We start from the raw sequence: 14,483 nt of genomic DNA, 5'->3' as shown, positions 1-14,483 counted from the left end.
CGCATGTACAATTGCCTGCCAAAGAGGGTAGATATTTGTTGGTTACTTTGAAATTCAAGGATGCATCGAGATCGATACGTTACAATTCTGGATGCATCGTTTTCAACAATCACATGGAACTCTTCCTGAAATCTTCCATCGTCTATGTGACACGATAAAAACACAAAAATCATAATCTTTCTTATATTCGCTGTTTTTATATTAGCTTGTTTCAATATGCTATTCGATTTCGTGAAATCATGGGACAATTGTTAAGTGAATTGCATCAAAACTCGTAAGTGAAACTCGAAGGTGAACGATAATGAATAAAACGAAAGAATAGATTTAAATAAAAACCTATTGATAACCCTTTGGCCGGTTACTAAACGATTATTCGAAACAACCCTCAATTGATTAACCCTTAATTGCTATGTTTTTTACTCGTCGGTCTCGGCCTAATTGTATTTTTTTTACGCCAAAGGATATCTCAAGAACATTGGAAATCCCTTTCGTTTGCTAAAATGAGAACAAGATTGTAATTGCGGGATCGCAACGCGATTAGAGAGATACTAAGAACTGATATTCGATATACATTTTTGAATCAAAATGCGTAAGGTCAAGGGGTTAAACGGTTTGAGAAATCGTCGTAGATCATTAGAAACGATATAACGAGACTGATCTTAAAAGCGCCGTGACAGAACGATGCATCTTAACTCGCCATAATCATGTTCCTCTTTTTTAATGGATTTGACTCTCTTTGCAGTCGACCATCTATAGCAGTAGTCTGTTTAATGATCCCGTCTGTGACCATTGTTCTTGATTATCATGTACCGTGGACCTATGAGGTGCTCTATTGTAAAAAAACTTTTCAAATTGACGCGTCCTTCAAAGAGGGTAAGTTTCGTATTCTTACGAATTCTTTTATTACACCTTTTCTTATAATTCTTACGATGTTATCACATGTTAGCATATGTATGTATATATATATATATACACACATTATATATGTGTGTGTGTATATTTTGTATATAGCCCTTATATTATGGTTACTTACCCTCTTTCGGATACGTCAGAACTTCGAGCCTAGAAGTGTGTGAGTTGTTCTACAAACACAAATAGATCCGAGTCTCCTCTATCTAGCGTTCTCGAGGATCACGACTATAGTTGCTTGCTACAGTAAAAGAACGTTGCTTGCGTATGATGATGATTCTGTCGTAGAGATCGCGATTTCAAAGCCACGATTACGTTTATAGTCTAACTAGTTATTTCCATTATTGGCATACAATGAAGTTCGATAAATTTGTAGATGAAATTGGGAGGGAATAAGAAAACATTCGGACCATTTTATTTCTATTTCTTCGAGTAAATTTATACTCGATTATATTATAAGTAATTATTTTTACAATTAAAACGTAGTATTTAGCACGTATAATCGATAGATGATTTTTCTGCGAGGAAAGAAATTTTTTATTTCCTCTGTGTAGTACAAACGGACTAGTTAATAGTGTGATACACGAGTTACGACAACGAGAATCGATAAAATAGTATACGCGTGCGTTTCCATTATCGCAAGGAGTTCTGAAGTAGTTTTACAAAACACCGGATCGCATTTGAGAAATGCATCTCGGTTACACGGTAAGATAGATTATCCATTGATTTCACCGTTAATGGTCAATGAAAGCCTCGACGTAATCGGCCGTTTTGTTTTACGAGCAAACGAAGATTTGCCCATGCTGCTATTTTCCTCTCTGAAGATTCATTCACGGTGAAATCGATCGAGTCGAGTTTCACTTCAAACACCTTTACAATTCGAGTTCTCGAGCACTTGTAGAGTTAGACAATTTGCATGCAAACTCGCACAGTGGCGGTTGCAAGCGCAAATATTCATTGGAAGAAAACAATAAACGTTAGAAACGAAGTTACAGTTATTCGCAAAAAGCTTTAAGTTTGATATTTTAACATTTTATGCGGCATTTAACACCGATTATTTAACTCTATTAATGAACATTGAAAAAAGGATGTGCTGCGATCAACTTTCACCCGAAATAGCATTTGAGGGTGAATGAACTACGATGTGATGATAATAAATGAATAAAATAAGATTTAAAAAAACAGATACACAGATATATAACATTATAGAATTAGTCTATGAAATATAAATAATTTATAAAGTCAAACAAAATTGTAAATGAAATTCTTCTTCTAAAATGGCAAAATAGTATTATACAAGTTCGATTTTCGTTTTAGTTTTTCACATTCAGGAAGGAACCTGTCGAATAGAATTTCTCTGCGAAATATTCCACGTGAAATTTACGACCGCCACTGTAACTCTTTCACGATCGCAACGAAACGAACGCGGTTCTTCATGCTTTCAATTTTATTCCAGCTTTTCGTGTCATGTCAGAGGCATGCGGTCGCGACAAAGCACGCGATACTTTAGCAAGAAAATCTCTGTCACCAGGTTCACGAACAGGATCACGACGTGGAAGTCGCAGCAGTAGTGGAAACGCGTCGGCCGTCTCGACGAAATCGAACAAGTCCCCACCGAATCAACCGAACAACATGACGGAAACCGTATTGGAAAACGTCACCGTAGAAATTCTCGATGCCAAGACGTAGATCCGCTGGAGAACGGAAACACAGCCCTCACGATCATCGTTGCCACGCCATTTTCCTTCCAACGACGATCGCGAGGTCGCCCGCAATGAAAAGATCGTCTTCGAAGCGACTTAAGCAATCTCTTTTTCAGAACGTACAAAACTGTTATCCTATTCACATTTCTAAAATCTATTTTCTATTTCCTCCTTTTTATTCGACACGAAAAGATTCGCTCGTTTGCGTCTTACGTCTGCTGCTTTGGTACAAAATTGTAGAATTATTTATTAACGTGCGTTTGCATACTAGACATTCGTTGTTATTATCGATCATGAAACAAAGTTCAAAGGTAATATCAAAGTTATGTATAATTTGAGAAATTCAGAGAATGTGGGAAACAATATTGCGATTTTTACTAATTGCGAGATAATCATTGTTTAATTTCGGTTTGAGAATGATCGAGTTTGTATTTGCGATTTTGATAAAGCTAGACAAACGTAACACTTATGGTACCGTTAAAAAGGGTTCAACGTTCGAAACATTTTGCATAAGAAAACGCGGATAATCGCGTCGAATTCGCCGTAGAATCTTATCGAGAATCTTATCGAGACGCGTTTGAAATACCGCGAGCAAATTCTCGCAAATAAATTCTCATAGGTCGTTGAGATTTTGTTGCATTTAAGAAAGAAGGCAGGAAATTTAGGGAAGAAGCATAATTCTTTTCTACGAGTAAAGAGGGAAGCTTAGCCTCGCGATTCGTGATTCTATTCGTGAGACGAAGCTTCCTCGTTTTCGGTCTATTCGTTTGATATTGGTTCGAGTTACAGACGGGTCAACGAAATCTGAAGACAAAACATAGCAAAGACGATGGAAATGTCGTGTTTCCACGTTACTCGTCCGGGAAATACGGAGCTTTGCGTCGATTTGCGATGTTTTTCGATGTTTGGACCAAACGAAAACGTACGTTTCGCCATTAATATGGTCACTTATGCTAAAAGGATTCATCGCTTTCAAGCTAAACACTCTCTAGCCGATAGAAACGAATTCGTATTTTATAAACGATACTGTCGAATCTAGTAACACTCGACGCGTTGATCGATCTTTCTAACAAAGTTGTAAACGCCAACTATCGTTTTAGACGAACGCTTAAAAAAAAAACGGCGATCCATCGACGATCGCGGAACAACAATCAGTCAAAGTCGATACAGGTCGGCTCGTCCGTGAGAGATAATCTTCGTATCCATCGCGTTCTGTCTTTTATCTCTACTATCTTATTGTATTGTGTATTTTTAATATTACACCAGCGTACAAAGTACTCGATTTTTTCAACGTGAAATGTAACCTTACGGCATATGCACACTCACACACACACACACACACACACACACACATTGACTCTACGTTTTACGATCCACAACGGATAGTTTCTCCAGTAATCGAAATCTTAATTAGAGCTAAAAGATGGAACTCCGGTGTGGTAGTAGCTGCGCTTTATCGTGTGTAGGTATTTCAAATCGTCAGCTGGTCTGATACAAAATCGATACGTGTTATTATCGTACGAAGGAATCGAGGAAGTGTCTGCTGCGGGAAACGCGAGATTATTATCGATGACAAGAGGATCGCCTGTGGATGACTTCCTGGCAGATCCTTTCTGTGAATTACGTATTCCCAACACAAGATATCGACTGACGAAGTACCGATCGTTCATGCCAGAAGAAAGATAGCAATCTCTTCTGGTTTTTCTTTTCGAGAAGCCAACACGAATGGGACCAGACGAAAAGTGTTTGAACCGACATCGTGGGGGTAACGCTACGCATACTTTCTTATATACATAGCGTAGCGAACCAATTAAGCCGCGTGATATTTAAGCATACCATCGAGCAGAAATGTATCTGTTCCTTGATAAACGTGTTTAAAGTAAGGATTAACAAGAAATCGTGCGCGATCATGTTCGTTACGCGTAACAGGAAACGAAGATAACGGTACTTACATGTACGTATTATATACATGGGGGTTACACGTAAGCTCGGCACGGTCGTTTCTCATCACCGTGAGATTCGTAGGCGTTACACCCGTTCACCCACGATCGATTGTTCGTCCGACTTATCCTTATCCCTTATCGCTTCTTATCGAGTGCTCCATAAGATTTACTTTCACATGCTTCTGAACTTTGCGAACGTGTCTTGCTCGATCCATTCTATAGCCGCCTGCCTCGTAAGACAAGCTCTATTCGTTGCTCGAGAAAGAATATTCGTCAAAAATGATAGTAAAAGAACGGTTCGCGTGTTAAAAAAATTTGAAAGGATTAATTTTTTCGCGTCGACTGTTAGTAAGTTTACTATAAGAATAAAGAGATTGAAAAAGAATAGAACGGACGAAATCACCTCGAGAGGCTTCACCTTAGATAGAACACGACCAAACACAAATTGTATGCGTTTACACGACTGTATTAGTTTATTATTAATTGCACCAAACCTCATTATCGAAAGCTAACGTCGATTCACGATGATACTTTATACACGTACAGACACGCTATATCGATATATCTGCACACAAACACACATTGAAATCATCTTTTTTTCTTCCCGAGTAAGTAATGAGAATCATCGATAGTCCGGTACGATTGTATCTCAACAATTTAGTGCCTGCGCTCTCGCGTACATAGTACATATTTACATATAAAAAACAGATGAGATTAATTAAATAAATGAATAAATATATATAAATCTATATATATATATATATACCAATATAAAAGAAGAAGAAAATTATATATACATATATAATACTAGGCTTGGCACTATTTGCACTATTTGTAGATTAATTTTTTGAATGCCTAGCGACTGTATCCACTCTGTGATCTATGTGCAACGTATAGCTAACAGATTCTTCTTGCTATCGTCATTGTTATATTATTGTTAATTATTATGATTATCATTATTCTTAACATTTACAGAAGATAATTCATAGATATTATATAATATCGTGTAAGCTCGACTCGCTTAGTTATTATCGATCCCGCACCTAAAATGTACTCTTGTCTTCTGCACACATAACGTTCAATTTGTATAGCATCCTCGCCGTAAAAGTATCAACTAAATTTAGGGATGTCTTTTTAACGATTAACGCTATCTTAAATCGATCATTTAACGATCATCGATAATGATAACCGAGATTGCGCGATTTAAGCGATAATTGAATTAATGAGCGTATGTGATATTCGTGGGGGATTTAGAATGGAATATAAAAGTTTAAAAACAAAATTAAAAAAAAATGACAAAAATGTGAGAAAAAAATGTGTAAAAAAAGCAGACAAAATAAGAAAGAATGCAGCTGCGTTTTGTGAACAAGAGAGACGAGCAAATGTTTATTAGATAAGGATTTAAGAGGATAACGAGGAGGGATCGATCTGATCCGCAAACGAAATTCGGGGAAGGTTTCAGTTTTCGGATAGAACGTACCCTCCACTGTTCCATATCTAATTAAGTAACCGAGACTCGATATATCGCGTTCTTTGTATCTCGACGAAATGTCCATTGAAACAATCTTCGATTTATAATACAGCTCTGTGGAAAGTAATCGTTCGCTTGTAAGAATATCTCTAGTATAATAATTAACGCGATTTAGAGCAGTATCGATTAAGATGCTTTTCTCGAGTCGTTAGTTTCCCTCCGCTTTTATGGTAACGAAAACAAAACAAAGGAAAATTAACGAAGAGACAAGCAGTGTGCCTCGTCTTTATCACACAAAGACACTCGCTCACTTTTGTAAAATCTCTTGTATCGTAAAACCATGGAATATCCCGCTCTTCATCGCGCCCTCCGATCCAGAGAAACGTTTCCTACATAGGAAGAGTAAACAATTTTGCTCTGTTTCTCATATAATCGTCGATAACGATCCAAGATATGGAAACTTACGACTAATTAACGTCTTATCCTTCTTTTCTCGTTAAATTCTCTTCTTCCTTCGTATTCTCCTTCCGAATACCTAACGATCAATCAAATCGTTGATTCGTCTCGATTCATTTATCACCGCCGATCGTTTCGATCTATTCCAACAAGAAATCTTCGTTCCTTTGAGAAACATACATTCGTGATTCGACTATATTCGCGAAACGACTATATAAGGAACTTCGAATCAGGGACATCAAACTTAAGGATACAGAGGAAGAGAAACCGGAATCGTTCGGTAAATTGTCCAGTACCATCGATCACATAGGACAGCAAGTCCGTACTTCTTGTAAAGAAGGTCACTTAAGAATCCTCTTGTGATCCTGGATCGATTTTTAATAATAGAATCGTCTGAGAGATCAAGGCAAGCTGTTGTTCCCTGAACTGTCACAGTTTATAGATACACGATACTGTAGAAGAACGTGAAGATAGAAGAACGATACTGTAATCCAAATATGGGGAAGTGTTTGGATTACTTCTCGTTCTCGTGGGACTACGTTGTTCCGAAAATATCGGTTTTTCATGCCCAAACGAACTCTCTGTGACGATACCAACTACATAAGTACTTGTATATGTACTCATCACTATTCAAGTAAATCATCTTATAAAGTTCAACCAGTGACCACTTTTGATATCTTTGTGGATAACTCGATCGACGACGCTATTTTCTTTCGCGTTCGTCGTGTTCAATAGAAACTAACAGAACACTTCGATAAACCGGAAGACGCAACAAGAAACACAAGAAACCGACAATTCTTACTGACAACGATGGAACATCCCTAAATCAAAAAATTAGACAATACCTTTGTCGATACTGAATCCGAATCAAATTGATCAGAGATGAAAAGGTCGAAATGAAAGATCGTCGGTCCGCGAGGAACTATCTTCGTCAGTGCTTTGTCGAAATACAATATACATGCATATATAATAAATATATAAAACGTCCTTAGGAAACGATCTTTCAACCGAGACTTTCGTGATTTTGTAAGAATTTCTTGTTACACAGCCTTGCCTGCGTAACCCTTTCGTATCCAACACAATTTATCCGATTGTATTATAAACGATCGTTCAATGAATATCGTTAAGGTCCAGTATTCATTTCTTCTGAACATTAGTAATATTATTGTAACGAATTAATGTAATCACCGGCACCGCCTGCTTTTAAGGGACTACGTAGCGTGTACGCACGTTTGAGCTTCTGTAGAATTACATATATTAAGGATAAGCTTAGAAGTTTCGTCTGATCGCATTTTGTGCTTAAATTCAATGATCCGTCTCTTAATGTTCGATTACTATGATCGTTGGACGGTTCGCGATGAAGAAATGTTGTGATTCGACTTAGAGTAAATAACGTAAAAAAAAAAAAGAAAAAGAAAGAATTATTATATACTCGTCTCGAGATATTTATATACATATGGTATACAGGTACACAAACACGATATAGTCGTAAAATGTAGGTCTCGCTTCTCGATTACAAAAAGAAAAAAAAGAAGTAAAATCATGTAAAAATAAAAATTAAGCTCTACACGATTACATGCTACGTTGTAAAACACTAAGAGTATTTAAAATGCAGGATTTCTAGATAGCAAAGTGGAATCTTACAGAGACGTAACTTTTCAGAGATTATAACGTAATATCGTTCGACGCAGATGTTAGATGAAACTCACGCGAGAAACTTTTAATTAGCGATTAGGTACATATTGTAGAATTTCCTAGTTACTGCGCGTGGATGGGTGCGGGTAAAAAACGAGTATGCGAGTCTCTCATTTTTCGATTTTCAATATTTTATAATGTCTGGTATGTAACGAAAGTGGATATTGTTAAATTTTTGGCAATATACTACTCACACTATTTTACTAGCGGCTTAGCCTACCTTGTAACCTTTATATTATACATTTCATATTATAGCTTGTAATGGATAAATTAATAATCTATAACAATTGTATTTGAAACTTAATTATATTCTGACTCTTTGAATTCGTTTTAATAAAATCTTAATACACTGTACAAATCGTAGACTCGTTTTCTTCCTCAAACAGGAGTGACAAACATTTTTCTATTCTTTCTATTCTTTTCTATTTTTTTTTTTTTTTTTTTTTTTTATACAAACAATGTCCAGAATTTTATATGAAAATTTAATTAATACAACTTTCTGGATATTACTCTCCATACTTCTAAAAGTACTTTTGAAATTACCCATATAAATATTTACAAAGTCATAAATACTGTACATTAATTAGAAATTTTATTTATAAGAATTTTTGGCCCTCCAATCGAGGAATTCATCGAAATCGACTTCGTCTTCGCTGGATACATCTTCATCTGTATTTTTTTGTTTTCTGTCAGTAGCTTGCACCTGTTCCTTACGTTTTACAAGATCCATTACCCTAGCAAAATAATACTTCGTTTATTCAGTATGGTCTGTATTGAGTCAATTAAATTCACTATGATTTAAATTACCTAGACCAATGTCTTATTTGTTCCTCTATTTCATCTAATTGTCTTTCTGTTGTTGCTTCTTCTTGGTCATCTGCAATAATTTGTGCAGACTGTGCCGCTTCCTCTTTAATTTCTTTCTGGAACTTCTCCCATTCCTCTTCTATAGGATTTTTATATTCTACGTTACGCACCTAAAAATCCCCATATAAATTACTCGACTTAACATTATATTACTACAGAAAATTCTTATACAATGATCTTACTTTAGCATCTAGAACTGGATCATCAAAAAATCCTTCTGGAAGTGGTGGTTGATTTGTATCTTTGCTTCTCTCTTTTTCTTTTTCCTCCTCTACTTCTACATTTTTCAAATCTTTTTCATGTACAGGTTCTTTATCATTCTCAGATTGTTGTGTTATTATAGGAGTACTTGATGGTATAGTACAATTGACTTGTTTAGGATTATCAAAGAAATCTGATGGTAAACTTGACAGAACTTGTGCTGACTGTGCAGAATTTTTTAATATACCCTTTATTTTCTTATTTGTTGATGATTCTTGTAAAGGAGATGTAGGCCTTTTACACGTTTGAGCCTTTGTAGGATTTGTTTCTAGTTTTGTTTTCTTTGCTAATATGATATTTTCCTTATGAGTCTTTGAGTTTAAATGTACTGGCCAAACTGCCTCGCTGCGTACAATGGTTTTGCATAAAATACACATAAGTTGTCCTGCATCTGTATATGTGTTTACCATGGTTAAGGATTCTTCAAAAATATTTTAGTCTCTAAAATGTTATTTTTTGAAATGATAATTTTATGCAAAATATACTTAAATTTTATTACTCTTAAATATATAGAATATTAACGAAATTTTGTTATTATAAAACAAAAATTAAAACAATCTAATGCAAAACGAAATATATAGAAAAAACTTTATATTAAAATATATAAAACCGCAATAAAAAGGATATTTTGCCAGCGGCGATTCAATTTTTTTAACCACTCCTATTTTCCTTTTGTGTTCACTCATAGCTTTACGTAAGTCATCTTGTGTTAATTTTCTTTTGAGTGACATTTTCAGAAATAAATTACGCTCTTAAGTAACAAACACAACTCACAATGTTTAGGTTATGTTTTGTACGCTTCTTGTTAGGTATCTGTAGCTCCTCTATTGTCAAGTTTCAAAATTAACTAACATTAATTGATGCAATCAAAATAATTTCTAAAGTACGTCTAGTAGAGAGAATTATTTTTATATATTTATAACCTTTTCTCGTTGTAGAGTAGTATTATTAAATAAAAGAGTATATTTTATAACTGTTGTGTTTTATAATTTTTATAATTCTTAAAAAATTATTTATTCAGAAAAATTTATTCATAGCATTAAGCTTTCTCTTTGTCGCTATAATATCCAATATTATCAATAATTCTTTTAAATTTAATTATAAGATACGAGGTCGAAAATTGTGGCATAACGCAACAGATTAAACATGGAGAATGATATTTCTGTACCATGTGTCAATCACGATCCATTGACTGTAGTCGGATCTTGCAAATTATGTTCCAGAGAATTGACTAATGCAGAACTGTTATCAATAGTAATCAAATGTGCCAATTTTGTAGCAATAAAACACAAGGATCAGAGGAGAAAGGATGAAAACGAAACACCATATATAAATCACCCAATAGGTTTGTAAATTTTTAAAAACAAGTTCGTTTTATAAAACAAATATCAAACAAAACAAGTATATAATCATAATTTTAAATTATAACATGCTGTGAAAATATTTTTTAGGAGTAGCAAATATTTTGGTACAAGAAGGCAATATTCATGATCCTGTTGTAATTATAGCAGCTCTTTTACATGATACTGTAGAAGATACTGATACTACATTTGAAGAGATAGAAACTCAATTTGGTACAGAGGTTCGTAACATTGTTAAGGAACTAACCGATGATAAAAGCTTACCAAAAGTGGAACGTAAAAGATTACAAATAGAGAATGCCCCTAAATGCAGTCACAAAGCTAAATTGGTAAAGCTAGCAGATAAATTGTATAATTTAAGAGATCTTCAAAAAGCTATACCAGTTGGTTGGTCAGAAGATAGAGTAAAAGAATACTTTAAGGTAATGAAAGACTCATTTAAGGTAAATATTAATCAATTCTGTAAAAAATATTAATTACAGTGGGCCAAAGCTGTGGTTGATGGATGTCGCAGAACTAATTTTAATCTAGAAAGAGAGCTAGATCTAATATTTGCAAAGAAGGTATCCCAAGATAGAGAAAGTTGTACATGTAAAAGGCCATTGATATCATAATGTTAATGTTTTATTAAAACAATAATTTTGAAATTGAACATTGCAAAATGTAAAAAAAGGTAAAAATATATTTGAAGCATTAAATATTACATAATATTACGTGATATTTAGAAAGATAATGAAAGTTTTTATATTAGATATATTTTTTACTAACATTCAAATTTTATAAGATATATGAAAGATCTTGTAATGATATTCTATATATCTTATACATACATACAAGTCATTCTTAACCAAATAATGTTTCCAGTAAATATATTTTAATTTCCTAATTTTTATTATATTTTTCATAGAACCACATCATATATTTTGCTAATGCTTCTACTTCCTCCACAGTAACAGCGTTATACACAGATGCTCGAATTCCACCTACTAATCTGTAATTAAATATTATTAGGCTTAATTTAAAAGATAATAAAACAACAATGTGTGTGTGCGTGTGCGCGCGCGCGCGCGCGTGTGTATGTAAAACATAGTTCGTCTAATTTTTAACGTATATATATTATATATACAAGGTTTATTTTCTACTTGTACTGACCTGTGACCTTTCAATTGAAGCATTCCACGTGCGCTCGCACCAGATAGAAACTCTTTTTCTAATTGTTCATCATTTTTGCCTATCCTAAATGGCACATTCATCCTACTCCTTACGTCGGATTTAACTGGACATGAATAGAAACCATTTGATTTGTTGATCACATCGTATATCTTTTGACTCTTTGCAATTGCCAGTTTCTCCATCCCCTCAACACCACCGTGTTCTTTGATCCATTTGAAAACTAGCCCAACTACGTATATTCTAAAAATCAATATAAATTGGCAATAAATATTTAATATATTTTCTTATTTATATACAAAATCCATTATTATAGATATACTTACTGAAATACCGGTGGTGTATTGTGTATAGAGTTATCAGCTGCTATAACATTAAAATCGAACATTATTGGACAGAACTTCGAAGCATGACCGAGAACATCATCTCTCACTATCACGAGAGTCACACCAGCCGGACCGATGTTTTTCTGTGCACCAGCAAATATTACAGCAAACTGAAAGATATATTATAATAATTAATTAATCGGTATTGTGATAATTGATCTACTCGTTGTTATAATCAATATTTATCAGGATAAATATTATGTACTTTCGAAACATCGAAAGGTCTTGTAAGTATATTCGACGACATATCAACGACCAGTGGTACTCCATTCGTTTCAGGGATGTAATTAAACTCGATTCCTTAAATAATGAAATACTTTCTGATTATTCACGTTGAAGCTATTGTCTTGAGTTTTTGTATTATTATTTAGTTACCGTGAATTGTTTCGTTTGCACAATAGTAAACATAAGACGCATTGGGATCCAGGTTCCAAGTAGATGGGTCAGGAACTTCCGTGTATTTCGTTGTTGGTGGCAAGACCAAATTCACTTTGCCATACTTGGCTGCTTCTTTCGCCGCTTTGGCCGACCACGTGCCTCGAAAATTGAATTTACATTAAAATACAAGAAACTATCTACCTTTATTTTTAGATAGTGATTATTATATCTATTATTGGTATTGGCAGGTTGTATATTTTATAGCACAGAACAATGCTTAAAAATTTACCAGTTACTAAGTAGTCTGCAGTATCAGTTGCCATCATATTTAAAGGAACAGCGGCAAATATACCTGTTCCACCCCCTTGCATAAACAGGATTTTATAATTATCGGGTACATGTCTGTAAAATTTAAACCATTCATTATTTCGTTTAGAAACATGTATCAGCGCTAGAAGTTACTCATAGATGCTTTCTAATATTACTCGGGACTGATTAACGAGAGCCATTGTTCAGAAGAAAATTATATTTCTTATATTTCCATAACAACTTACAGTATTTCTCGCAACGTTGCTTGTGCATTTTCAATAACGCTTTTGAACTCAGCTGATCTATGACTCAATTCCAAAATACTGATTTGAGTATTACCATAGGCGAGCAATTCTTGTTGTACTTGTTTTAATACCTGCAAAAGAAACATACCGTTACACAGTGTAATTTATTCGTGATGAAGAGAGACAAGAATATAAACGAAACAATTAATCTTGAAAGGAAAAAATACCTCATGTTGACATGTATAAATTAATTTAATATTTATTATCATTGATATTGACGATATTAAACGTGCGTGATAACGGAAGAAATAAATTTGATTAATTCTAATCCAACGAATTAATAAGTCGTGTAATATATATAATAAAAGTATTACCAAATTGCTTCTAATATCTTACATGAATGAGTACATGGAACTAAAAATAATCCTAATTGTAAAAAGCATTTCAAAAACAGTTTGACAAGAAATATTAAGTGAATGATATTGAAGATTATAATATTTATGTAAACGTTAATTAATACACACAAGCCTATAGAAATAAAAAAAAAAAAAGAGAAATATCTTCATCTTTTGTAAATCATATTTCTATTTCTATAACTCATCTCTTCCTATTGTCTATGAACTAATATTTACATAATGTCTTTATTTTAAAAAATGAACAAAAAGTAAAATTACAAGATTAAAAATAATAGGCTCGATTAAAATATGTAATAATTTCAGCGTTACCTGTTCCGGAAGTTTGCCTGGCCCGGCACCAAAATTAATAACTTTGTTCTCTAAAATATTGGTCTGATTACTCATTGCGAGATGTACTGCTTTACTCGAAAGCTGATATGGAAATACTGAACTGGATTTGACACAGAAAGTGGTTTGAATTCTCCGTGCCTTGTTATCTAAGGACTTTGGTAGATTTATCGCACTAAATTATCGCTATTTACGTTGTGTAGTCACTTTTTACAGCACTTTAAGATGTTATACACCAAAAATTATTGATTTCTAAACACTCTGGACAATCATAGATCGTTATAAATCGAAGCCTTTTCTTTTTCGTTGCATCACTTCCTTGTACTTTCTCTTTACACTTTTCTGTTTTCTTTGAAACTACTTTATGAGACTGACTGCTGTGAATTCTTAAAATTTATTCAGGTAAAGATAAGATCAATAAACCGTGTCAATACTGACCATTGTATGCACACATTGATATGTTGCTTTATTTTGCTTTGTGCGTTGCGTGAAGATCTGTTCAACGGGTCTTTATGAGCAAAGAATGCGGATTTAGACCTTAATGATTTGTTGTTTTATAATGATATGATTACTAAAGTTCAAACGA

General features: G+C 34.0%; 4 protein-coding genes across 9 annotated transcripts in view; 2 read left to right on the top strand and 2 right to left on the bottom strand.

Moving 5' to 3' along the window:
- Nucleotides 1–5,848, top strand: part of LOC117232383 — a 45,302-nt gene extending 39,454 nt beyond the window's left edge. For 2 of the 6 annotated variants that reach the window (XR_004493116.1, XR_004493115.1), the window contains one exon: nt 2,441–2,526. Coding sequence is in view for 3 of the 6 variants with exons in the window: in XM_033491737.1 (XP_033347628.1) it covers nt 2,441–2,598 (158 nt within the window). In the remaining 3 variants the exon portion in view is untranslated. Of the gene's footprint in view, nt 1–742; nt 874–2,440 lie in introns of all 6 variants that reach the window. The other 4 variants (XM_033491737.1, XM_033491736.1, XR_004493117.1 and 1 more) reach the window with 3 other exon arrangements.
- Nucleotides 5,849–8,305: 2,457 nt separating this feature from the next.
- Nucleotides 8,306–10,357, bottom strand: LOC117232384 (zinc finger protein 830). The gene is made up of 5 exons (XM_033491738.1): nt 10,229–10,357; nt 9,933–10,129; nt 9,227–9,704; nt 8,985–9,154; nt 8,306–8,911 (listed from the first exon to the last, which is right to left on the bottom strand). Exons 2-5 carry the CDS (start codon nt 10,034–10,036, stop codon nt 8,770–8,772), a joined length of 894 nt encoding a protein of 297 aa, XP_033347629.1. The 5' UTR covers nt 10,037–10,129; nt 10,229–10,357; the 3' UTR covers nt 8,306–8,769.
- LOC117232385 (guanosine-3',5'-bis(diphosphate) 3'-pyrophosphohydrolase MESH1) lies at nt 10,320–11,553 on the top strand. Its single transcript, XM_033491739.1, has 3 exons — nt 10,320–10,650; nt 10,757–11,088; nt 11,149–11,553. The coding sequence occupies exons 1-3, from the start codon at nt 10,452–10,454 to the stop codon at nt 11,278–11,280; spliced, it is 663 nt and encodes a 220-aa protein (XP_033347630.1). The 5' UTR covers nt 10,320–10,451; the 3' UTR covers nt 11,281–11,553.
- On the bottom strand, nt 11,519–13,954 carry LOC117232382 (probable phosphoserine aminotransferase). The gene is made up of 8 exons (XM_033491734.1): nt 13,880–13,954; nt 13,155–13,285; nt 12,890–13,002; nt 12,598–12,759; nt 12,428–12,522; nt 12,163–12,332; nt 11,819–12,079; nt 11,519–11,657 (listed from the first exon to the last, which is right to left on the bottom strand). The coding sequence occupies exons 1-8, from the start codon at nt 13,952–13,954 to the stop codon at nt 11,549–11,551; spliced, it is 1,116 nt and encodes a 371-aa protein (XP_033347625.1). The 3' UTR covers nt 11,519–11,548.
- Nucleotides 13,955–14,483: the final 529 nt, after the last annotated feature.

Source organism: Bombus vosnesenskii, unplaced genomic scaffold, assembly GCF_011952255.1.
Source record: "Bombus vosnesenskii isolate JDL3184/JDL3185 unplaced genomic scaffold, Bvos_JDL3184-5_v1.1 scf7180000013286, whole genome shotgun sequence".
Taxonomy (NCBI): Eukaryota; Metazoa; Arthropoda; class Insecta; order Hymenoptera; family Apidae; genus Bombus; species Bombus vosnesenskii.
The sequence above is the reverse complement of the archived record's forward strand: the minus strand, read 5'-3'. Positions and strand labels throughout refer to the sequence as shown.